Raw genomic sequence first — 27,153 nt, forward strand, 5'->3', positions numbered from 1 at the left:
GCTGCGACAGAGCCTGGATTCGAACCAGGATCTCTAGTGGCACAGTTAGCACTGCGATGCAGTGCCTTAGACCACTGCGCCACTCAGGAGCTCTTTTACTCAAGTAGTATTTTACTGGGTGACTTTCACTTTTACTCATGTTCTATTAAGGTATCTTTACTTTTAGTACGACAATTTAGTACTTTTTCCACCACTGCCTGGGAGCCTTTGGGCACAGCAATTACCACTAGATCTAGAGGGTGGAGACAGACACAGAGACTCTGTTTCACTGGTGTGTGTGAGTCCTAATTCATTCAGAGAGGTAATTATCATTGTTCAGGTCACAAAGGCTGGCTTTGTATCACTACACACAGACCTTTCCATCAGAGGCTTGGATGAGCCTGACAATAGGGTTTTCTATTAGCCCTGCCTAGCGCACCTGGGACTAAATGGAGGCTCTGGCTTGTCTAAGTATTTCACTCACTCTCCCCTTTAAAGTATTCTCTCTATCCAGTAAGGCCTGAACTTTAATATGGATGGATGATTGGATCACTTCTCCCCACACATGCAACACTAGCTGTTATTAAGAGGTGAATGCCTTTCTATGGCCAGTTGGCATTACATTACCAGACAACAGAAAACACCTCTCCTCACTTTACAAGCTAATCTTTGCCCAAACCAGCCTCAGTGTCACTCTGAGATTTTGACTTCTTTCCCACTCAGATCCCACAGTCGGGATCTGCTTAGTTCATGTGATTACATTGTGATTTCCAGACCGAAAGAGAAGGACATATCTCAGGCTGTCACCCATGACCAAGACAAGCTAGCCTCAATGGCTGTACAATCACTGGAACATTCATTGGAACATTATAAAAGCCATTAACCATTACCCTTTGAAAGTTACGGAGGTCACAGAAATATCAGCGCAGACAAACAGGTCAATATTGTACTGCTGAGCAAGGCACAGTACGAAATTAGTCATTCAACCAAAGCATATTTTGTCCGTACCCATACAGTGGGGAGAACAAGTATTTGAAACACTGCCGATTTTGTAGGTTTTCCTACTTACAAAGCATGTAGAGGTCTGTAATTTTTATCATAGGTACACTTCAACTGTGAGAGAAAACCTGAAGGATCTGGAGAAGGTCTGTATGGAGGAGTGGGCCAAAATCCCTGCTGCAGTGTGTGCAAACCTGGTCAAGACCTACAGGAAATGTATGATCTCTGTAATTGCAAACAAAGGTTTCTGTACCAAATATTAAGTTCTGCTTTTCTGATGTATCAAATACTTATGTCATGCAATAAAATGCAAATTAATTACTTAAAAATCATACAATGTGATTTTCTGGATTTTTGTTTTAGATTCCGTCTCTCACAGTTGAAGTGTACCTATGATAAAAATTACAGACCTCTACATGCTTTGTAAGTAGGAAAACCTGCAAAATCGGCAGTGTATCAAATACTTGTTCTCCCCACTGTAAATAGTGGTTTGGACCGATGTTGATAGCTGTTTTGCGTATGTGGGTGCCAATGTGAACATGTCAACACTTTTGTGCTTACTGGACACTAAAGCGTTATGGAAGTGCCTAGGAGCATCCACTGATCCCACCCTCTCTTTCCTAATTTGAACCCTGCCCTCTGCATTAATGAGTAACCTGAAGTGCCCAGACTGCTGCTTCATCCACATGAAAAAGACTATAGTATACTATGGTATAAATACTGACTTTACTGTAGTATTCACGGTAGTATACTGTAGTATTTACAGTTAACTCTAGTATAAATAGGGCTGGGTGGTATACCGTATTTGACAATATACCGGTATTGATGCATGGACCGGTTTGAGTTTTTACTTTACCTTCTATAACGGTATTTCAATGTTTGGTTTGTTAAATGTGATACTCCGGCGCATATAATGTCCGTTTTTATAGTTTACTCCGTTTGCTACTTGAGTCATCTCTCTCCCTCTCCTCTTGCTGCTCAGGCTCTGCTGCATGCTGCTAACCACACCAAGCCCTGCTCTCTATCACTCAAGGAGAGAGCAGTTGCTCGACCACAGAGTCATGAGCACTTTCTTGCTGTTCATTCTGCATGGTCAGATGGATGCAACAATGTTGGTGACATGCTGCTTTCCACAAGCGTTCTATAAACTATTAGTTTGTGTATCTGTCTGCAAACTACTATCTGCTAGTTTGTCTTTTCTAAACAATTCGTGTTAGCCGCTAAAGCTAATCGCTAGTTAGCTCGCCTCGATCACACCGACAGCGTCATTGCATTTTGGTAGTACATGCATTTCCAATGGAACGCTGTGTTTGCCTTGCCACATTGTGTTGCAGAGGCAGTTGCAGTGCGTTCTGTGTGGTGCATCCTTTGGATTTATCCAACGTAAACGTCAAACTGTATGTGTAGATGGCTTGACAGAAATGGTAGCAGAATGTGAATGTTGAACCTTTGTTGCTCACATATCCAGATGATGCTGCATACCATTTTGTGTAATGACGCTGTCGGTGTGATCAAGGCATGGCTAGCTAGCTAATACTGCCTGGTACCAGTGCTGGTGTATGCCTAGATAAGCATTTTTGTGCAACGGTATCTTATCAGAGAGGAATAGGTGAAGCATGAATATGTTGGCTAGCTAGCTAGCTAGCTACATTAAGTAAGAAAACACATAATGTAACACCTAATTAGGATCACCTGGAAACACTGACCAACACTTTGGTTCCTACCCTGTCAATAATTCCTCCCTGGTTTATTAATTCATTGTCATGTCAAACAACAATGTATTCAAGGTGCTGCCCACTACATTCCAAACTATTGATCCCATGATTTCAACAGTTTACCAATTAACTAGGCCTATATTTTCTGCCAATATCATGCTGCGTGGCACAGTGTGGAAAGGATAATAAAAGTGCAAGAAATGCAGAAATGCAACAACAAAAAATGGTTTGGAGTTGGATTGAACAGTATAAATGGAGAAATTGAAATCACTTATAATTTATGTGTTGCCACTCTAGGGTCATGAACTACTAATAAAGCATATTTAGAACTTTTATTATTCAAAAACATAAAATACCATCAAATGCCGTCATACCGTCAAAAAAAAAAACAATTGTGATATGATATTATGTCCATATAGCGCCGGCGAAGGAAAAATACTGTAGTAAAAGAAAACTATAGTATATACTATAGTAATTAATGTAGTGTTTTTGCGGATTGTAGTATACTGTAGTATTTACAGTTAACTATAGTATAACTGTAGTTTATACTATAGTAATTAATGTAGCGTTTTTGCAGATTGTAGTATACTGTAGTATTTTCATTTTTTTTTTACTATACTTTAGTATTTACTGTAGTGTCTTTGCGGACTGTAGTATACTGTAGGATTTACTGTAGTGTTTTTGCGGACATTACTGTAGTATTAACGAATGCGTTTAAAAAAAAAATCTTTAACATAGAAGGCTTTCTCCTTCAGGATACCTACTGGAAATATACTAAAATAGTAAATTTTCCCTAACCTGTAGGTAGGTAGGACAAGGGTCTGAACAGATAGTTAAGAGCGTCTGCTCTTTTCAATAACCTGTAGGGAACACAATATGGTCTACACTTGGCATGTACAGTTGAATTCGGAAGTTTACATACACTTAGGTTGGAGTCATTAAAACTTTTTCAACCACTCCACAAATGTCTTGTTAACAAACTATAGTTTTGACAAGTCGGTTAGGACATCTACTTTGTGCATGATACAAGTAATTTTTCCAACAATTGTTTACAGACAGATTATTTCACTTATAATTCACTGTATCACAATTCCAGTGGGTCAGAAGTTTACATACACTAAGTTGACTGTGCCTTTAAACAGCTTTGAAAATTCCAGAAAATGATGTCATGGCTTTAGAAGCTTCTGATAGGCTAATTGACATCATTTGAGTCAATTGGAGGTGTACCTGTGGATGTCTTTCAAGGCCTACCTTCAAACTCAGTGCCTCTTTGCTTGACATCATGGGAAAATCAAAAGAAATCAGCCAAGACCTCAGAGAAAAAATGGTAGACCTCCCCAAGGCTGTTTCATCCTTGGGAGAAATGTCCAAACACCTGAAGGTACCATATTCATCTGTACAAACAATAGTACGCAAGTATAAACACCATGGGACCACGCAGCCATCATAACGCTCAGGATGGAGACGCGTTCTGTCTCCTAGAGATGAACGTACTTTGGTGCGAAAAGTGCAAATCAATCCCAGAACAACAGAAAAGGACCTTGTGAAGATGCTGGAGGAAACAGGTACAAAAGTATCTATATTCACAGTAAACAAGTCCTATATCGACATAACCTGAAAGGCCGCTCAGCAAGGAAGAAGCCACTGCTCCAAAACCGCCATAAAAAAGCCAGACTACGGTTTGCAACTGCACATGGGGACAAAGATCGTACTTTTTGGAGAAATGTCCTCTGGTCTGATGAAACAAAAATAGAACTGTTTTGCCATAATGACCATTGTTATGTTTGGAGGAAAAAGGGGGTGCTTGCTAGCCGAAGAACACCATCCCAACGTGAAGCACAGGGGTGGCAGCATCATGCTGTGGGGGTGCTTTGCTGCAGGAGGGACTGGTGCACTTCACAAAATAGATGGCATCATGAGGAAGGAAAATGATGTGGATATATTGAAGCAACATATCAAGACATCAGACAGGAAGTTAAAGCTTGGTCGCAAATGGGTCTTCCAAATGGACAATGACCCCAAGCATACTTCCAAAGTTGTGGCAAAATGGCTTAAGGACAACAAAGTCAAGGTATTGGAGTGGCCATCACAAAGCCCTGACTTCAAACCTATAGAAAATGTGTGGGCAGAACTGAAAAAGTGTGTGCGAGCAAGGAGGCCTACAAACCTGACTCAGTTACACCAGCTCTGTCAGGAGGAATGGGCCAAAATTCACCCAACTTGTTGTGGGAAGCTTGTGGAACGCTACCCGAAACGTTTGACCCAAGTTAAACAATTTAAAGGCAATGCTACCAAATACTGATTGAGTGTATGTAAACTTATGACCCACTGGGAGTGTGATGAAATAAATAAAAGCTTAAATAAATCATTTATTATTATTCTGACATTTCACATTCTTAAAATAAAGTGGTGATCTTAACTGACCTAAGAGAGGGGATTTTTACTAGGATTCAATGTCAGGAATTGTGAAAAACAGAGTTTAAATGTTTTTGGCTAAGGTGTATGTAAACTTCCGATTTCAACTATAGGTTTCTCACTTATGTGTGGCACAAATTGCGATATGGTGGCTGGAAATGGGCAAGGAATACAGTGGCTTGCGAAAGTATTCACTCCCCTTGGCATTTTTCCTATCTTGTTGCCTTACAACGTGGAATTAAAATTGATTTTTTGGGGGTTTGTATCATTTGATTTACACAACATGCCTACCACTTTGAAGATGCAAAATATTTTGTATTGTGAAACAAACAAGAAATAAGACAAAAAAACTGAAAACTTGAGCGTGCATAACTATTCACCCCCCACCCCAAAAAATAATAATCTTTACTTTGTAGAGCCACCTTTTGCAGCAATTACAGCTGCACATCTCTTGGGGTATGTCTCTATAAGCTTGGCACATCTAGCCACTGGGATATTTGCCCATTCTTCAAGGCAAAACTGCTCCAGCTCCTTCAAGTTGGATGGGTTCCGCTGGTGTACAGCAATCTTTAAGTCATACCACAGCTTCTCAATAGGATTGAGGTCTGGGCTTTGACTAGGCCATTCCAAGACATTTAAATGTTTCCCCTTAAACCACTCAAGTGTTGCTTTAGCAGTATGCTTAGGGTCATTGTCCGGCTGGAAGGTGAACCTCCGTCCCAGTCTCAAATCTCTGGAAGACTGAAACAGGTTTCTCTCAAGAATTTCCCTGTATTTAGCGCCATCCATCATTCCTTAGATTCTGACCAGTTTCCCAGTCCCTGCCGATGAAAAACATCCCCACAGCATGATGCTGCCACCACCATGCTTCACTGTGGGGATGGTGTTCTTGGGGTGATGAGAGGTGTTGGGTTTGAGCCAGAAATAGCGTTTTCCTTGATGGCCAAAAAGCTAAATTTTAGTCTCATCTGACCAGAGTACATTCTTCCATATGTTTGGGGAGTCTCCCACATGCCTTTTGGCGAAGACCAAACGTGTTTGCTTATATTTTTCTTTAAGCAATGGCTTTTTTCTGGCCAGCTCTGTGGAGTGTAAGGCTTAAAGTGGTCCTATGGACAGATACTCCAATCTCCGCTGTGGAGCTTTGCAGCTCCTTCAGGGTTATCTTTGGTCTCTTTGTTCCCTCTCTGATTAATGTCCTCCTTGCCTGGTCCGTGAGTTTTGGTGGGCGGCCCTCTCTTGGCAGGTTTGTTGTAGTGCCATATTCTTTCAATTTTTTAATAATGGATTTAATGGTGCTCCGTGGGGTGTTCAAAGTTTCAGATATTTTTTTATAACCCAACCCTAATCTGTACTTCTCCACAACTTTGTCCCTGACCTGTTTGGAGAGCTCCTTGGTCTTCATGGTGCCGCTTGCTTGGTGGTGCCCCTTGCTTAGTGGTGTTGCAGACTCTGGGGCCTTTCAGAACAGGTGTATATATACTCATATCATGTGACAGATCATGTGACACTTAGATTGCACACAGCTGGACTTTATTTAACAAATTATGTGACTTCTGAAGGTAATTGGTTGCACCAGATCTTATTTAGGGGCTTCATAGCAAAGGGGGTGAATACATATGCACGCACTACTTTTCCGTTATTATTTCTTTTGACTTTTTTTGAAACAAGTTATTTTTTTCATTTCACTATTTTGTGTATGTCCATTACATGAAATCCAAATAAAAATACATTTAAATGACAGGTTGTAATGCAACGAAATAGGAAAAATGCCAAGGGGGATGAATAATTATGCAAGGCACTGTATGTAAATTAAATACTGTAGTTTAAAAAAGTGTTGTGTTTTTGTGGACATTACTGTAGTATTTCCTAGTGGTTTTTTTTATCTCTCGGATAATACTGTAGTATTTATAGTAGTATTCTACAGTATACTACATTATTCTACAGTAAGTACTACACATGATCGAGGGATACTACAGTATGTAGTATAGTATTCTACAGTATACTGCAGTTGACTATAGAATTCAATAGTAAGTACTGTAGTATTCTATAGTAAACTGTAGTATTTTTTTATGTGGGTTGTTCCCTAGAGGGCGGATGGGGGACGTACGGGGGAGGGACAGGGGTGAGGGTCAATTAGGTGAGAGGCTACAGTCAGGCTATTAGTTTGGCCCTGTCAGATGAATGGGCATGTGTTAACCATATATATAGTAAGGAGATGACAGGGGGAGAAGGGGAGGTCATGGAAGTGGGTTTGTTCTCTCTCTCACAGAGCACATCTACTCTCCGGAAGACTCCACACTAGACATGCGGAACTATGACAGAAGCGTGATAAGGCATACTGGTCGATGGACAGCTCCTGTGGTCCTGACTGGTCCTTACCCACTGATCTTCTGTCCACTGAGACTCTGAGAGCAATAACACACAGGCCAAAACAATGGACCAGATCACTGCACAGGCACCTTACACTAAGAGCCTGTCCATCCAGTGCTGTACTGCCACATCTTTCACTCCTACATGTGGTTTGTTATCTCAGAGGAGGATATTATCAAGTTGTATGATTCTTATCACACTGCCTAAGGGATAAGAGGTTCTTGGACCGAGCCCTATTGTGTTCCCTACAGCTTATAGAAAAGAGCAGAAGCTCTGAACTATCTGTTCAGACCTCAGTCCGACCTTCCTACAGGTTATGGAAAATTTGCTACAGTCTGCAAAAACACTACAGTAAATACTACAGCATACTACAGTCTGCAAAAACACTACAGTAATAAGTATTTATACTATAGTAAACTGTAAACTACAGTATAATACAGTCATGTCCGCAAAACTACAGTAAATCCTACAGTATTCACTGTAGTGTTTTTGCAGACTTTACTCTGCAAAAACACTACAGGGAATATTATAGTAAAGTCCACAAAAACACTACAGTGAATACTATAGTATTTATACCATAGTATACTATAGTATTTTTTAATGTGGGTGAACTACACTCATCATCCCTATTTGACTAACTAGAGGGGGAACATGCACGCAGTAATGCATGCATGCACGCACACACGCACACAAGCACGCACACACACCCACTACCTAGAGATGATAGATCCAGTGCCTATAGTGAAAGTATACACACCCCTTGCACAGTAATCACATTTTGCTGCCTTAAAATTAAATCTCAAAAGGAATACACTTGTTTTTTTATTCTATTGATCTACACAACCTACTCCACATTTTCAAAGTGAAATAAATATTATAGAAAATTGTCCTAATTGATTACAAAATGAAGTAGTCTTGATTGCGTCCCAACGTGGAAAATTTGCTAATATTTGGTTGATACATTGATCAATGAGATTACAACCTATTTTCAACCACTCAAAAAGACAGCCAAAACTTTGTTGAATTCCCAATGTATTTTCACTATGCTTTCAACCATCTAAAAGCACAACCAAATTCCAATGGAAAATCAATGTCTGATTTGTGGTTTAGTTGTCACCTAAATGTGTTATCACTTGCGCTTTTAACCATTTACAAGCACAACAAAGTTCAAATGGGAATACAATGGCAGATATTTGTTTATTTATTCAACTTTCACTGTGCTTCATCTAATAGCACAACCAAATAACCTGGATTGCAGTTGAGATTACATTGAAGTACATCGGGCAAGTGATCAATGCTGTTGCAGATTATTATAGCATTTGTGAAAATTTCCACAGACCTGCGACCTTTGCATGCTATCGTGAACATGCACGCATTCTATGATTACTTAAGAAGATATTTAATGTTACAGTAACCTCAAAATGTGGCCATGATGTGTTCCTCATTTTAAGGTTGAATAAATACTGTTGCATTAGTTTGTAAGATAGCCTTAACTGTAGGCTATTTACAGTATTACAAATCATAAATTTGGTTGTATTTGGTTGACAACGGAACCAAATATCAACATTTAAAGGAGATGTATCTACTGTTTGGATAGTTCCATCTGAGCCACTGGCTTCATCCTATTCTATAACTTGTATTTTTGGTTGAGATGGAGAAGTGAATCCAAATTTGCTAACTTGTTGACAAGTTAATAGGCTATTTACTGTATTGCAAAAGTGATATTGAATATTGTTTGGTTGTCAGCGCAATCAACATCTTCTGCTTGGATAGCTCCATCTGTGCCACTGAGTCTGGCATTAATTTCAGTTTTTCTACAAATTAATAATTTCAACCAAACATCTACGTTTAAGAATGGGACTCATTTAAATCAAATCGAACTTTAAATGTACTTTAAATACAGTTTGATTTGATTTAGTCCTATTCTTGAACTTACATTTTTGGTTGAGATGGAGATGTGAATCCAACATATTTTATCTTAACTTGTAAATTCCATTTAAAATCAACCAAAGCTTGAAACCCTAGGCCAGGGTTGCCCAACCCTGTTCCTGGAGAGCTACCCTTCTGTTGGTTTGAGCTCCAACCCCAGGTGTTATTAACCTGATTCATCTTATCAACCTGCTAATTATTAGAATCAGGTGTGCTAGATTAGGGTTGGGGCAAAAACCTACAGGACGGTAGCTCTCCAGGAACAGGGTTGGGCAGTCCTGCCCTAGGCCTATATGTATTGTCTGTTTTTTGTTTAATCCTGTGCTGAATTTAAACAATTGCTGTTTATGACTTCCCAAATGCTATAGGCCTAAAAAGCACTATTGATCATATATGATTAAAAAGGTATGGTTACATTTCATTTGCTCTGTTAAACCTACCCTTTGCAATGGCTTTGATTGCAACAGTGAATCGATTAAGTGGAGATTTCTCAACAATCATTCTCACGATAGCGTATTGGTAATAGTTAGAAATGTCAAAGCAGGGCTTGGTTAAAACCCTGGATGGGAGACCAAAAGGATAGCTGATAGGTGACCAACTCTCCAGAAGGAGATGCTGCCCAGCCTATAATTATTTTCTCATAGTGGATTTTATGTTGAACAGCTGATGTTGTTTCAAAGGTACAAACTCAACATATGTTTGTAACGGATACAGGTATCCTGTGTCTTTTTGTGTTTTTCCTCTCCTGCCCTAATCACAGGTGTCCTGTATGTTCCTGATTGGTGGTCGTTGGGGTGTCTGCTGATTGCTGAGGTGGACCAATCAGTGGACATTCCTCTGCATTGCACCACCTGTTTCTGGTTTTTCAATCACACATCCCATTGTTTAAAAGCCGGTCAGTTGTGTTTGTAGAGAGAGACTATTTTCCGTATGTGAGTATGGATACTGTGGTGTCCTGTGTACTCACTCATTTGCTGGTTACTCTGTTTGGGGTTTCTTCGGATGGGGCCACAGTGTCTCCGGACCGCTCCTGTCTCAGCCTCCAGTATTTATGCTGCAGTAGTTTATGTGTCGGGGGGCTGGGGTTAGTTGGTTATACCTGGAGTACTTCTCCTGTCTTATCCAGTGTCCTGTGTGAATTTAAGTATGCTCTCTCTAATTCTCTCGTTCTCTCTTTCTCTCTGAGAACCTGAGCCCTAGGACCATACGTCAGGACTACCGGGCATGATGACACCTTGCTGTCCCCAGTCCGCCTGGCCTTGCTGCTATTCCAGTTTCAACTGTTCTGCCTGCGGTTACGAAACCCCTACCTGTCCCAGACCTGCTGTTTTCAACTCTTAATGATCGGCTATGAAAAGCCAACTGAGAGACCTGAGCCCTAGGACCATACGTCGGGACTACCGGCCGTGGTGACTCCTTGCTGTCCCCAGTCCGCCTGGCCTTGCTGCTATTCCAGTTTCAACTGTTCTGCCTGCGGTTATGGAACCCCTACCTGTCCCAGACCTGCTGTTTTCAACTCTTAATGATCGGCTATGAAAAGCCAACTGAGATTTATTCCTGATTATTATTTGACCATGCTTGTCACTTATGAACATTTTTTGAACATCTTGGCATGGTTCTGTTATAATCTCCACCCGGCACAGCCAGAAGAGGACTGGCCACCCCTCATAGCCTGGTTCCTCTCTAGGTTTCTTCCTAGGTTTTGGCCTTTCTAGGGAGTTTTTCCTAGCCACCGTGCTTCTACACCTGCATTACTAGCTGTTTGGGGTTTTAGGCTGGGTTTCTGTACAGCACTTCGAGATATTAGCTGATGTAAGAAGGGCTATATAAAATAAAATTGATTGATTTGGTAACTTTGTTAGACTATTTTCCGTATGTGAGTATGGATACTGTGTTGTTTTGTGTACTCACTCATTTGCTGGTTACTCTATTTGGTAACTTTGTGTGTTTCTGGGAAAAGGGGAATTTAAGCAAGTTGCCCTTGGGCATTCATTACCCGTAGGAAGAACTAGTTAGACCTGAGCGGACCAAATTGGTTACCATGATGACATAATCATGTGGTTGAAATTTCACAAAACAACAGTTTACGTTGATGACTTTTTTCAAATCCAATGTAATTTCCACATAGGTTTTCACGTCACAATACGGTGACGAATTACGCTGAAACAGCATTGATTTAACCAGTTTGTGCCCAGTGGGGTATGTATTGACACCCCAGAGATAATACTTGGTGGACGCGCCTTAGGCAGCAATTAAAGTTGTGAATCATTTTGAATAAGATTCCACTAACTTTGCACAACAATATTTCTGTCCATCAATGACTACCAACCAAATGTACTGAGTTTGAGCAATTTTGACAAACTATGTATATATGTTGCCCTTAGAGTTGTGCAAAGTTTGTAGAATCTGATTCAAAATCATTTACAGCTGTAATGGCTGCCATCAAATCAATATAAATTAAATATATAGGTTGTATAAGTATTCAGCTCCCTGAGTCCATACATGTTAGAAACACCCATGGCAGCAATTACAGCTGTGAGTCTTCCTGGGTAAGTCTCTAAGAGCTTTGCACACCTGGATTGTGCAATAATTGCCTATTATTCTTTTCAAATTTCTTCAAGCTCTGTCAAGGTGTTGGGGATCATGGCTAGACAGCAACTTCCAAGTCTTGCTATAGTATTTTTTTAAATGCAATATGTAAAGTTTTGGGCGACCCGACCAAATTCACATAGAAATGTGAGTTATAGATCTGTCATTCTCATTGAAAGCAAGTCTAAGAAGCGGTAGATCTGTTCAATGTGCGTTATTGCTATGCTTAACATTCTTATGTTTAGTTTTTACACCTTTTACTTTCGGTTTAGTACACCAGCTTCAAACAGCTGAAAATACAATATTTTTGGTAATGGAAAATATATTTCACAGCGGTTTAGATGGTAGAATGATTCTCTACACTATACTTACTAGTTTTGTCACATAAACTGAAATTAGGCTAACTATATAATTTTAGCAACCAGGAAATGGCGGAGCGATTTATGCATAGTGCATCTTTAACCCCCTAGAGTCGATTTCCTTGCCTCTGCGGAAAATAAGGGGTTAAATACAAATGTTTCCTGATCTTTGTTATATCTCTCAGATATAGGACAGATACTTCAGAACCAACTTAATTTCGACTATCTGTTGTTCCATGTAGTGAATCTATTATTCAAAGCGTTTTTATGGGCTAATCGCATTAAGGCCAAATACAAATATTCATCAAATATTTTTTGGGATACGTCAAGGGGTCTTAAAATTCAAACTCAAATAGCAAAACAATCATTGATATGATGTTCTTAAACCAATTCCATATAGCATTTAAAAATGTCGTGGCGTTGCGAGAATCTGTCTCCGCACCACGTGCTCTCACCACTGGTTTCCCCCAGGGCTCAGTTCTAGGCCCTCTCCTATTCTCTGTATACACCAAGTCACTTGGCTCTGTCATATCCTCACATGGTCTCTCCTATCATTGCTACGCAGACAACACACAATTAATTTTCTCCTTTCCCACTTCTGATAACCAGGTGGCGAATCGCATCTCTGCATGTCTGGCAGACATATCAGCGTAGATGTCGGATCACCACCTCAAGCTGAACCTCGGCAAGACGGCGCTGCTCTTCCTCCCGGGGAAGGACTGCCCACTCCATGATCTCGCCATCACGGTTGACAACTCCATTGTGTCCTCCTCCCAGAGTGCAAAGAGCCTTGGCATGACCCTGGACAACACCCTGTCGTTCTCTGCTAACATCAAAGCGGTGACCCGATCCTGCAGGTTCATGCTCTACAACATTCGCAGAGTACGACCCTACCTTACACAGAAAGCGGCACAGGTCCTAATCCAGGCACTTGTCATCTCCCATCTGGATTACTGCAACTCACTGTTGGCTGGGCTCCCTGCCTGTGCCATTAAACCCCTACAACTTATCCAGAACGCCGCAGCCCGTCTGGTGTTCGACCTTCCCAAGTTCTCTCATGTCACCCCGCTCCTCTGCACAATCCACTGGCTTCCAGTTGAGGCTCGCATCTACTACAAGACCATGGTGCTTGCCTACAGAGCTGTGAGGGGAACGGCACCTCCTTACCTTCAGGCTCTGATCAGACCCTACACCCAAACGAGGGCACTACGTTCATCCACCTCTGGCCTGCTAGCTCCCCTACCTCTACAGAAGCAAAGTTCCCGCTCCCCCACGACGCCAGGACAGCGGAGTCACTGACCACCTTCCGGAGACACTTGAAACCCTACCTCTTTAAGGAATACCTGGAATAGTATAAAGTCATCCTTCTACCCCCACCCCACCATATAAAAAAAAAAGAAGAAGAAAAAGTGGTTGTCCCACTTGCTATCATAAGTTGACTGAACCAATTTGTAAGTCGCTCTGGATAAGAGCGTCTGCTAAATGATGTAAATGTAAAATGTCAACCCCAAGTCCATGTAGCTTTTTATGTTATTTGTTAAGGTACATTTTACTCCTGAACTAACTTAGGCTTGCCTAAACAAAGGGGCTGAATACTTATGCAACTACTATATTTTAGTTATTCAATCTTTTATTCATCTTTAATAAATAATCTTCCACTTTAACATTAGAGTATTTTGTGAATATTGTTGACAAAAAATGACAAACTGTAAATCAATTTTAATCACACTTCGTAACACAATAATATCTGAAGAAATTCAAGGGGTCTGAATACTTTTGCAAGGCACTGTAAATGACCATTGACATTTACAATCAGCTTGTTAAAAGACTCAGACCATCAATTGTTCACCAGAGAACAGGACTTCAGCTCTTATACAATGCCTTGCAAAAGTATTCATGCCCCTTGGCGTTTTTCCAATTTTGTTGTATTACAACCTGTAATTTAAATGGATTTCTATTTGGATTTCATGTAATGGACATACACAAAATAGTCCAAATTGGTGAAGGGAAATTAAAAAAATTACTTGTTTCAAATAAATAATGGGAAAGTGGTGCGTGCATTTGTATTCACCCCCTTTGCGATGAAGCCCCTAAATAAGATCTGGTGCAACCAATTACCTTCAGAAGTCACATAATTAGTTAGATTGCACACAGGTGGACTTCATTTAAGTGTCACATGATCTGAGTATATATACACCTGTTCTGAAAGGCCCCAGAGTCTGCAACACCACTAAGCAAGGGGCGGCACCATGAAGACCAAGGAGCTCTCCAAACAGGTAAGGGACAAAGTTGTGGAGAAGTACAGATCAGGGTTGGGTTATAAAAAAATATCAAACTTTGAACATCCCACAGAGCACCATTAAATCCATTATTAAAAAATTGAAAGAATATGGAACCACAACAAACCTGCCAAGAGAGGGCCCATGCAAGGAGGGCATTAATCAGAGAGGCAACAAAGAGACCAAAGATAACCCTGAAGGAGCTGCAAAGCTCCACAGCGGAGATTGGAGTATCTGTCCATAGCAGCACTTTAAGCCGTACACTCCACAGAGCTGGGCTTTATGGAAGAGTGGCCAGAAAAAAGCCATTGCTTAAAGAAAAAAATAAGCAAACACGTTTGGTGTTCGCCGAAAGGCATGTGGGAGACTCCCCAAACATATGGAAGAAGGTACTCTGTTCAGATGAGACTAAAATGTTGCTTTTTGGAAAATGATATGTCTGGCGCAAACCCAACACCTCTCATCACCCCGAGAATACCATCCCCACAGTGAAGCATGGTGGTGGCAGCATCATGCTGTGGGGATGTTTTTCATCGTCAGGGACTGGGAAACTGGTCAGAATTGAATGGATGGCGCTAAATACAGGGAAATTCTTGAGGGAACCTGTTTCAGTCTTCCAGAGATTTGAGACTGGGACGGAGGTTCACCATCCAGCATGGCAATGACCCTAAGCATACTGCTAAAGCAACACTTGAGTGGTTTAAGGGGAAACATTTAAATGTCTTGGAATGGCCTCGTCAAAGCCCAGATCTCAATCCAATTGAGAATCTGTGGTATGACTTAAAGATTGCTGTACACCAGCGGTACCCATCCAACTTGAAGGAGCTGGAGCAGTTTTGCCTAGAAATTCCCAGTGGCTAGATGTGCCAAGCTTATAGAGACATACCCCAAGAGACATGCAGCTGTAATTGCTGCAAAAGGTGGCTCTACAAAGTATTGACTTTGAGGGGGGTGAATAGTTATGCACGCTCAAGTTTTCTGTTTTTTTTTGTCTTATTTCTTGTTTGTTTCACAAGAAAAAATATTTTATATCTTCAAAGTGGTAGGCATGTTGTGTAAATCAAATCATACAAAACCCCCCAAAATCCATTTTAATTCCAGGTTGTAAGGCAACAAAATAGGAAAAATGCCAAGGTGGGTGAATACTTTCGCAAGACACATCAGACATCAACTCAACTCGCCGTGTTTGGAGGAGGAGGAATGCTGCCTATGACCCCAAGAACACCATCCCCACCGTCAAACATGGAGGTGGAAACATTATGCTTTGGGGGTGTTTTTCTGCTAAGGGGACAGGACAACTTCACCGCATCAAAGGGACGATGTACCGTCAAATCTTGGGTGAGAACCTCCTTCCCTCAGCCAGGGCATTGAAAATGGGTCGTGGATGGGTATTCCACCATGACAATGACCCAAAACACACGGCCAAGGCAACAAAGGAGTGGCTCAAGAAGAAGCACATTAAGGTCCTGGAGTGGCCTAGCCAGTCTCCAGACCTTAATCCCATAGAAAATCTGTGGAGGGATCTGAAGGTTCGAGTTGCCAAACGTCAGCCTCTAAACCTTAATGACTTGGAGAAGATCTGCAAAGAGGAGTGGGACAAAATCCCTCCTGAGATGTGTGCAAACCTGGTGGCCAACTACAAGAAACATCTGACCTCTGTGATTGCCAAAAAGGGTTTTGCCACCAAGTACTATGTCATGTTTTGCAGAGGGGTCAAATACTTATTTCCCTCATTAAAATGCAAATCAATTTATAACATTTTTGACGTGTTTTTCTGGATTTTGTTGTTGTTATTCTGTCTCTCACTGTTCAAATAAACCTACCATTAAAATTATAGACTGATCATGTCTTTGTCATTGGGCAAACATACAAAATCAGCAGGGGATCAAATACTTTTTTCCCTCAATTAGATCAGCCACTGTTATGTACAATAGCCCTCAGAGTGTCAAGGGCGATCGTTTAATGATACCAATCTATTCTGCTCCGTGTCACAAACGCTTTATACAACCAAATGCAGGATGTAAATCAAAGCAGGGTGAAAGGGAATTGAAGGCCATATGAACAGCGCTGAGAGGCCTGGGTAAATACAGGCTTACTAAAGTGGCAGTGACCAACAAATTACAATACTCCATGTAGCTGCTGACCTTGGGTCAAATTTTAAAAGTAGGTTGCAGATTGAAACATGAAAAGAAGTCTGAAAGGGAACTGTGTCCGCTGGTGCAATGTCTGCTGTCCTGTTATGTTACATATCATTGTACCTTTCACCTTTTCACACCTGAAAAAGTCCCTCCTCAATAAACCACAAAGCAAATATTATAAATACCTACAGACTACATCATCAAACATTGATCTGAGCCTGTAATGTTAATTAAACAACCACATTTACTGTCTGCATGAAATGTACTGTTGGGGAACAAGACTGATTCTAACCACTATTGCACTCAGAAACTAGTGCAGGGCAATTCCACGATAACAGAATGAAGCGGAGACTCCTATTTTTCACTGTATTGCAAAGTTAAACAAACCATACAACTCTATGCACAGGGACTAATTTGAACAATTTCCACTGAAACTTTACAAAATAAATTTACTCAAAGAACCGTACAGTTGTACAGTTTGGTTACAGAATGACGTGAAAATCTCCCTCAGTTGTTTATGTGACCACGATTTCCAAAATCTCTGTTAAATATCTACATGTACTCCGAAATAAGATTCAAAGATGTCTGCAGAAAGAATGTGGTGTCAGCTATGATATGACACCTTGAGTAAAAAAAAAAAAAATGTGGTTATTGAACTACAATAAGTGAAGTTCAATAACCATGCAGTATTGTAACACCTGTCAAACTCACTCCACGGAGGTACGAGTGTCTGCGGGTTTTCACTCCTCCCTTGTCCTTGATTGATGAATTAAGGTCACTAATTAGTAAAGAACTCCTCTCACCTGGTTGTCTAGGTCTTACAAAAACCTGCAGACGCTAGGCCCTTCATGGAATGAGTTTAACACCCCTGCGATAACAGAATGAAGGTAACAGAATGACATCATGGGTCCCTAATCTGTACTATACAGAAATTCATAATTATGAATGTTATTCTCGTCATGGTGATATCCTGAATAGGTACACGAAGGTAAAAAATGTAATATCCTCCTTTGTACGTTTGGGTATTATTCTACACACTGGCTATTATTCGAATGAGCTCCGCCCCCAAACAAGACCAAAAATCTGTACCAATCATAGAAGTCTATGTTCCACAAGTTTGGACTTCACAGACCAGCACAGTAGAGTACAGCACAGTATAGTATAGTAGAGTATAGTGCAGTACAGTACAGTATAGTATAGTTCAGTAAATTATACTGTACTCTACTCTAGTGTGCTTACTGTACTGTAGTGTACTAAACTCTACTGTACAGTACTGTGCTGTCCAAACTTGTGAAACAGACACCAGTTCAAATTGATTTGACTGAGTTGTCAACTAATGTGAATTCAACATGAAATCAACAACAAATATCTAAATGGCATTGGATTTAGGTTAAAAGTTGGGTGAAGCCTCCCGAGTGGCTCAGCAGTCTAAGGCACTGCATCGCAGTACTAGAGGCGTCACTACAGACCCGGGTTTGATCCTGGGCTGTATCACAACCGGCCGTGATTGGGATTCCCATAGGGCGGCGCACAATTGGCCCAGCGTCGTCTGGGTTAGGGGAGGGTTTGGGTGGGGGGGGGGCTTTACTTGGCTCATTGCGCTCTAGCGACTCCTTGTGGTGGGTCGGGCGCCTGCAGGCTGACCTCGGTCGTCAGGTTCCCTTATATTCATGACTTTTTGCAAATCCAATCAGTTTTCCGCGTATATTCAACGTGATACATGTTTATTTTTTTATTTTTTATGAAGTGGAAACAATGTTGATTCAGTGGGCTATGAACTACATTTCAACGCCCATGGACATCCTGTGTCAGTCGGTGCTCATTAGGTGAAAGGGGGCTCATGGAAAGAGAGGGGGCTCATGGGTAGGTGTCAGTTAGAGCTAGGAGAGGTGACATTAAATGGAGAGAGAGAAGAGACACTCTTGCTTTTACCACCCCACGACAGAAAGATCAATAAATCAGTTATGAGCTGAGCATAACAGTATGCCTGTGGAAGAAAGGACAGTAGCACGTGACCCAACTGTGGTTTGTGACTACTATGAATTCCCATTGCAGCCAATTCAGTTGCAGTCATTCTGTTACTGCTTTTTGGTCATTCTGTTACCGATTTGGTAACAGAATGACACATTTTAATCACCTAATAAATCATAAACTAAATTGTTCTCAGGAAAAACACTATAACTAATTGGTAGGTCTACCTTTACTTGTTACTTCTGTAAACGTTCATTATTGTTGGTGACAGAATGACAAGACACTAGGTAATATTTCTTAAACTTACAGAAGACAAGACCCCTGTTCCATCTGTTTGACCAGAAAGCCTTTACTTATTCCACATTTTTAGGATGGAAAATGATGGAAGAATTGATATATGCCTTAATAAAAAAATAAAAAAATAGACTCTTAGCTTTCTTTTGACACCAAATTTGATATGCTCCTATGAACTTCACGTTAGTGGTCATGGAGCCTTTTACATGGAAATGCCCTACACTGTATCAAGCAGCATCAGTCCAGCTGGCCATTCATCTTTCTCTTTCTGGTTTTCAACCTCTCTCTCCTCCCTCACTCACGCCATACATCACTTGCAGAGTAGACAGACTGAAAGCACACACATCCTCCTCTTATCAGCCAAATGCACCATATTTATCTCTTCTTTCCATCTCTCTCACATTCACTTGTTCCAGCTAGCCTCATTAGATTACATTACTTGTGGTGGTGCTGAAAGCAGACTGCTGTGAGAAAAGCATCTATTCTTCAGCGCCAAGCATTGTGCTCTACTGTATAGTGTTACATCAACGTGTTTACATTCCATTAATAAGAACTGGACGGAGAGACGGAGGCGTGCCCGTGAGTCTGAGTGTGTGTGGTGTGTGTGTGTACTGTACTGCCTTCTGAGAGTATTCAGACCCATTTACTTTTTTCACATTTTGTTACGTTACAGCTTTATTCTAAAATGGATTACATAGTTTTTTCCCCCTCATCAATCTACACACAATACCCCATAATGACAAAGCAAAAACAGGTTTTTAGACATTTCTGCTATTTTATTAAAAATAAAAAAACGGAAATATCACATTTACATCAGACCCTTTACTCAGTACTTTGTTGAAGCACCTTTGGCAGCGATGAAAGCCTTGAGTCGTCTTGGGTATGACGCTACAAGCTTGGCACACCTGTATTTGGGGAGTTTCTCCCATTCTTCTCTGCAGATCCTCTCAAGTTCTGTCAGTTTGGATGGGGAGCGTTGCTGCACAGCTATTTTCAGGTATCTCCAGAGATGTTCGATCAGCTTCAAGTCCGGGCTCTGGCTGGGCCACTCAAGGACATTCAGAGACTTGTCCCAAAGCCACTCCTTCGTTGTCTTGGCTGTGTGATTAGGGTCGTTGTCTTGTTGGAAGGTGAACCTTCGCCCCAGTCTGAGGTCCTGAGCAGGTTTTCATCAAGGATCTCTCTGTACTTTGCTCCGTTCATCTTTCCCTCGATCCTGACTAGTCTCCCAGTCCCTGCCGCTTAAAAACATCCCCACAGCATGATGCTGCCACCTCCATGCTTAACCATAGGGATGACGCCAGGTTTCTTCCAGACGTGACGCTTGGCATTCAGGCCAAAGAGCTCAATCTTGGTTTCATCAGACAAGAGAATTTTGTTTCTCATGGTCTGAGAGACTTTAGGTGCCTTTTGGCAAACTCCAAGCGGGCTGTCATGTGCCTTTTACTGAGGAGTGGCTTCCGTCTGGCCACTCTACCATGAAGGCATGATTGGTGGAGTGCTGCAGAGATATTTGTCCTTCTGGAAGTTTCTCCCATCTCCACAGAGGAACTCTAGAGCTCTGTCAGAGTGACCATCGGGTTCTTGGTCACCTCCCTGACCAAGGCCGTTCTCCCCTGATTGCTCAGTTTGTCCGGGTGGCCAGCTCTAGGACGAGTCTTGGTGGTTCCAACCTTCTTCCATTTAAGAATGATGGAGGCCACTGTGTTCTTGGGGACCTTCAATGGTGCAGAAAATTTTTGGTACCCTTCCCCAAAGCTGTGCCTCGACACAATCCTGTCTCGGAGCTCTACAGACAATTCCTTCGACCTCATGACTTGCTTTTTGCTCTGACATGCACTGTCAACTGTGGGACCTTATATAGACAGGTGTGCGCCTTTCCAAATAATGTCCAATCAAATGAATTTACCACAGGTGGACTCCAATCAAGTTGTAGAAACATCTCAAGGATGATCAATGGAAACAGGATGCACCTGAGCTACATTTCGAGTCTCATAGTGAAAGATCTGAATACTTATGTAAATAAGGTATTTATGTTTTTTATTTTTTATAAATTTGCAACATTTCAAAAAAACTGTTTTCACTTTGTCATTATGGGGTATTGTGTGTAGATAGCTGAGGAATTTGTTTTATTCAATCAATTTTAGAATAAGGCAGTAACATAACAAAATGTGGAAAAAGTCAAGGGTTCTGAATACTTTCCGAAGGCACTGTATGTGTGCTCAGTATTGACAGAAGTGGTAAGCGTGTTATATAAACTAGACTCTCTATCTATCCCATTGCCACTCTACCATATTAAAGAGGAAATTATAGTTCCCACAAAACTACAGTAGTTTCTTTCCTCCATCCTGCATTATTTTTTTTTATGATATTTTTTACATTTTTAGTCATTTAGCAGACACTCTTATCCAGAGCGACTTACAGTTAGTGAGTGCATACATTTTCATACTGGCCCCCCATGGGAAACGAACCCACAACCCTGGCGTTGCAAGCGCCATTCTCTACCAACTGAACTACAGGGGACTGCATCGCCTCTTTTTCAGGTTTCCATCATGTTCCAACAGTCTTTCAGCTCCAGAAAGGCAGGCAGTCTTACACGCTAACCCCACAACCTAACTACAGGCCTGGGGCTGTATGCCAAGCAGCTGGGCTTAGCTGGGAGGAGAGACTACTGCCTTGACATGCACTGTGCCGAACTGAACTCATCCGATACACACTTCTCCATTACCTCGCTTTCATCCATTCATAGTCACATTCACATACAGACACACGCATACATGCACGCATGCGCAGGCACACACAAACACACGTGTGCACACACAGTACCAGTCAAAAGTTTGGATACACCTACTCATTCCAGGGCTTTTCTTTATTTTTACAATTTTCTAAATTGTAGAATAATAGTGAAGACATCAAAACTATGAAATAACACATATGGAATCATGTAGTAACCAAAAAAGTGTTAAACAATTCAAAATATATTTTATATTTCAGATTCTTCAAATAGCCACCCTTTGCCTTGATGACAGCTTTGCACACTCTTGGCATTCTCTCAACCAGCTTCACCTGGAATGCGTTTCCAACAGTCTTGAAGGAGTTCCAACATATGCTGAGCACTTGTTGGCTGCTTTTCCTTCACTCTGCGGTCCGACTCATCCCAAACCATCTCAATTGTGTTAAGGTCAGGGGATTGTGGAGGCTTGGTCATCTGATGCAGCACTCCATCACTCTCCTTCTTGGTCAAATAGCCTTACACAGCCTGGAGGTGTTTTATCATAGCACTTGATGGTTTTTGCGACTGCACTTGAAGAAACTTCTTGAACTTTTCCAGATTTACTGACCTTCATACCTTAAAGTAATTATGGACTGTTGTTTCTCTTTGCCTATTTTAGCTGTTCTTGCCATAATATGGACTTGGTCTTTTACCAAATAGGGCTATCTTCTGAATACCCCCCTACCTTGTCACAACACAACTGATTGGCTCAAACGCATTAAGAAGGAAAGAAATTCCACAAATTAACTTTTAAGAAGGCACACCTGTTAATTGAAATGCATTCCAGGTGACTACCTCATGAAGCTGGTTGAGAGAATGCCAAGAGTGTGCAACGCTGTCATCAAGGCAAAGGGTGGCTACTTTGAAGAATCTCAAATATAAAATATATTTTGATTTGTTTAACACTTTTTTGGTTACTACATGATTCCATTGTATTATGTCATAGTTTTGATGTCTTCACTATTATTCTACAATGTAGAAAATAGTAAAAATAAAGAAAAACCCTTGAATGAGTAGGTGTGTCCAAACTTTTAACTGGTACTGTACATGCACCCTTCCCCACACACACACACACGCACACACACAGACACCGGCAGTGTGGCATGTCTGAGGTGGTGTGTGAGTCAGTCAGTTGGGTGATTCCATAATAACAGGCGTTTCAATTATTCACCAGATTAACGGCCTTGACGTGACACTCAGGATGTACCCTGGCTTAAATGATTTCCCTCAGGCAGGGCCGGCTCTAGCCTTTTTGGGGCCCTAAACGAGATTTGGCGTGCCTGGATGGTATTCGGCCATGATTACTGCGAGTTTAGCTAGCTGGCTAGACTAATTTACCAATCTAAAAATTATTAGCTGACATGGCTAATTGAGTGACTGTCAGTGACTGACATAACAAGATAGAAATTGCTGATGCACAACCAAATGTCGGGCTTGCACCTTGTGCATTCTACTATTCTAACTCTCAACAGTAAGTTGAGACCCAGATTGAGTTCAAAATTTAAAAAAATAATATATATATATATATACATTCTGGGGGGTTGGGGGGCCCTTGCGGCCTGGGGCCCTAAGCGACCGCTTATGTCACTTATGCCTGGAGACGGCCCTGCTCAGGTATCACAGGCCCAGGCCCAACCTGCAGGGGAACCTTTCTTACCGTCTGCATGTGAATCAAGCCGACTGTATCTACATATTTAGTAGTATTTGGTTATCTTTGAATTTCAACAGATACCGTCTGTTCCAAGGAATGACTCAGGAGTCAGGACGTGCCTGAATATTTCCCTCAGATATCAACCACAGATCCTGACTGAGACTGCACTAAGATAGTTCCTTAAAAACCTCTCTGTCAACTTTCTGTCTCATCATGGCTTATCACCCACAGGCAGCAGAGAGACCTCAGGGAGACGGTTGGTGTTGAATGACTTAAAGAAAAGTGAACAGTTGACGTTACAGTCAATTACCTTCATTCCTTATAGTTACTCTTTAACTACTTTGGTAACTGGAATGTCATTACTCAGCTGTACTTAGTAGCACAAATCAATGATTTAACTTAAATCAAAGGAAACTGGCAAGCTTATTTAGGGTGTAACCAAGGATAGCAGGCTTATATCTTTACACTCAACCAGTGACTTTCAACAAAACATAGATTGTTTTGGTATCAACCCTCATTTTATCTGTATTTCACAAAATGTCCATATATGTGTGTGTGTGGTAACAGCCAGAAGGGCCAGAGACAGGGACAGGAGGGTACCTCCCCAGCTCAGTGTCAAACCCACTGAACAGCACCCACAGGTAGGGAGAGCCCAAGCAGCGACCTGCCCCACGGCCCTCTGGGAAGGGAGGGAGGGGCCAGATCCAGTCCTCCAGGGCTGGCAGGTTTAGCACACACCTCTCAATTAGAGGAGAAAAACATCAACGGTCAGTTTTATTTACTATCCAAATAATGACTGTCTGGTTATGCAACCAAGGGATAAACCTCTCTGGGTAGTGGATAAGTTATAATGAACGGCCCCATGGGAGTAGAGGAGAGGAGACTGGTCCAGCTTGTTTAAAAAAAAAATGTCCTCCTATGAACAAAGGTTTCCCCCACATCTGATACTTCCTTGAAAGCAGGACGGTTCTCATTTCACTTCAATGTCAAGACACCAAACCGATCTAACAGTGAGCGAGACGGCACGGCATGCCATTGTTTACACAGAATGCTAACATTTTGTGTGCATAGAGTGATATCAGGAGTTGAGAGAAGTGGTTTTGAATATCTAATAGCTACAGTATGACAGTGTGCTCTAGGGTCATGACTAGGTATCAGACAGAATCACATACAGAGAGATCCAGACAGAGAGGATAAGACAATTGAAGAGACACAAAGAGTCAAAGATTCAAGAGTTAGTCAGAGAAAAACGTCAGTCAGTCACAGGAAAAGTGAGTAAGTAACACTGAGAGTTTGAGTCACAGATGATAAGTCACAGAATCTATGTCAGTCATAGCCAGGGGCCACACATAAACATGCACACACATAAACAAACACACACAACAACAAACAGACAGGGATATGGGTCAGAGAGCGAGAGAGAGAGGTCAGAGGTCAACTCACAGTGAGCGGCAAGGAGCAGACAACGAAGATGACCGTCATGGAGGCCAGCAGCATCAGGTGGTCCATCTCCTCCTCCCCCTGTCCGAACCAGCCCAGACTCATCTTCCTCTTCCTCCCTCCGTTCACCACCGAACCACGCCGTGTCATCTGGCTGCGGTGCATCCGGCACAGGCTGACGATCACCGAGCCGTTGCACACAAACACCGCCACGATCAGCAGTGCCATGACCGAGGCGTAGGACAGCGAGAACGCCAGAACCTTCCTCTCCTCGTCCGCCCCCTCGCCCGCCGCCTCCATCTTGATGAAGCACCACGTGCCTGGGCAGTACTGCTTGTGGCGGCCGAAGCCGAAGAATGGCAAAACACAGAAGACGCAGGTGAAGATGTAGATGAGCAGGAGGGCCACCTTGGCGAAGCTGCGTCGGACGCACTTGGAGTAAAAATAGGGATGGCTGATGGCCAGGCAGCGCTCCACGGCCATGGCACACAGGATCAGCATGGAGGCCAGGCCAAAGAAGGTCATGGCAAAGGCGAAGAGGCCACAGAGTCCCTGGTCCCCAGTGAGCCCCAGCAGGGATCGCTGGCGGATGTAACACACAAACACCAGGGGGCTGAGGAAGCAGGTTCCCAGCAGGTCTGTCATGGCCAGCCCCGTCACCAGGATGCAGAAGATGGAGGACTTGGTGCGCCGCTCCTTCTGGTGGACCCCCAGGATGGCCAGGGCGATGACGTTCCCCATCACCCCCAGGATGAACATCACTGTGCTCACCACCGGGTTCCCGTCCGTGTGGATATGGGTGCTGTTCTCGCAGCTCTCGTTCGACAGCATGACTGGAGGTTCAGTGTGTGTTTGTCTGTGTTGTGTGTGTGTCAGGCTGTAAGTGTTGTGTTCTGGTGTGCCCCCTCAAGCTCTTGAAGTCACCCTTTTTTGGCAGCAGAAGAGGCTACGGTAAGTGTTAGGACCCATCCCACTGGGCAAAAACAGGTTGAATCAATGTTATTTCCACCTCATTTCAACCAAAAAATTCAATGTGATGACCTTGAATCAATCTGGGAAACTGATTGGATTTGAAAAAAGTCATCAACATAAGGGAATTTCGTCTTTTTTTCACCCAACTTTTTACCTAAATCCAATGACATGGTGACATTTTTTATTGATTTCACCTTGAATTCACTTTAGTTGACAACTCAACCAAATGTAAATCAAAACTAAACATTGAACTGAGGTCTGTGACCAATGGGATGGCATTGCTGAGTCAGTGTGATTCAGTGGATTTCCTCCTAAATTGTTTCCATTTCTTTTGTTGCTCTTTTTAAAGAAAATATGTAACTATTTTGGGCTCCATTGCGCAAAATGTATATCTATGTCTATAGAACCCAGAATCGGCATAAGGGCAGTTCAAACGATGTTCCCATTCATGAGTAATAAATAACACTGTGTATAAGAACGAAACAAGCAATCAACTCTTACCAAACGTCTCTCAACTGGCGACAAATATCAACTGCCACTCCTTATCTTTTGATCAGTCTGTCCTACAGTCTCCGTTAGCGACAGTGCAAACGCTATAGGATGATGTCCTTCCTCTGAAACTCAAACTCTCCGACTGTCGCACGCATCTGTCTGACAACTAATGATAAACTGTGTAGTGCGTGTCACTTTCTGCTCTCTCTCTCTTTCTCACTCTCGCCCACGCGTAGCCCACTCTCTCTCTCTCTCTCTCTCTCTCTCTCTCTCCGAGACTGTTAAAAGTACTACTTTAGGTCAGATAACTTATTAGAAATTATACATGACCGTCCGTTTTTCAAGGTAATGTTGATAGGTTTTCAAATGTTGCATAATTTGCAGATGGCAAAATGTTTTTACTCTAACCATTATGCTACCAATTAAACATTAAGAGGGCACGGCAGCCTATGGATGAACCACAAGGACCACCGTGGAGACCACCTTCAAGAAGCCCAGCGACGAACCATACGGTAGGCTACTAAACACTGAGACATTTAATTACTTACAAAGTCATCTTGATTTTGAATCTATTTGAAATAGACCGAATTTATTGTGTAATGCTATGTAGAACATCATTAAGATGTTTTTTATATCGTTCTAAAATCTTTAGAATTCAGAGATTTCAGGCCAGAATACAGAATTCAAGCCACAATTCCAATCTCATTATGATGCAACAATTAGGCTACATTTCTTGGCTAAATATTAATACCCTAGAATGTTACAACAACCAGAAGAACCAACGA

At 41.9% G+C, this 27,153-nt stretch overlaps 1 protein-coding gene across 1 annotated transcript in view; it reads right to left on the reverse strand.

The window, feature by feature from the left end:
- The window catches only part of LOC311101497 (prostacyclin receptor-like), a gene marked incomplete at both ends in the record, with an annotated part of 69,822 nt that extends 44,087 nt beyond the window's left edge, over positions 1–25,735 (reverse strand). The window contains one exon of the mRNA XM_084142646.1: positions 24,908–25,735. Coding sequence (XP_083998772.1) covers positions 24,908–25,735 — 828 coding nt within the window. The remainder of the gene's footprint in view (positions 1–24,907) is intronic.
- Positions 25,736–27,153: the final 1,418 nt, after the last annotated feature.

The sequence above is a fragment of the Coregonus lavaretus genome (genome assembly GCF_964263955.1).
Source record: "Coregonus lavaretus genome assembly, chromosome: 26".
NCBI classification, from domain to species: domain Eukaryota; kingdom Metazoa; phylum Chordata; class Actinopteri; order Salmoniformes; family Salmonidae; genus Coregonus; species Coregonus lavaretus.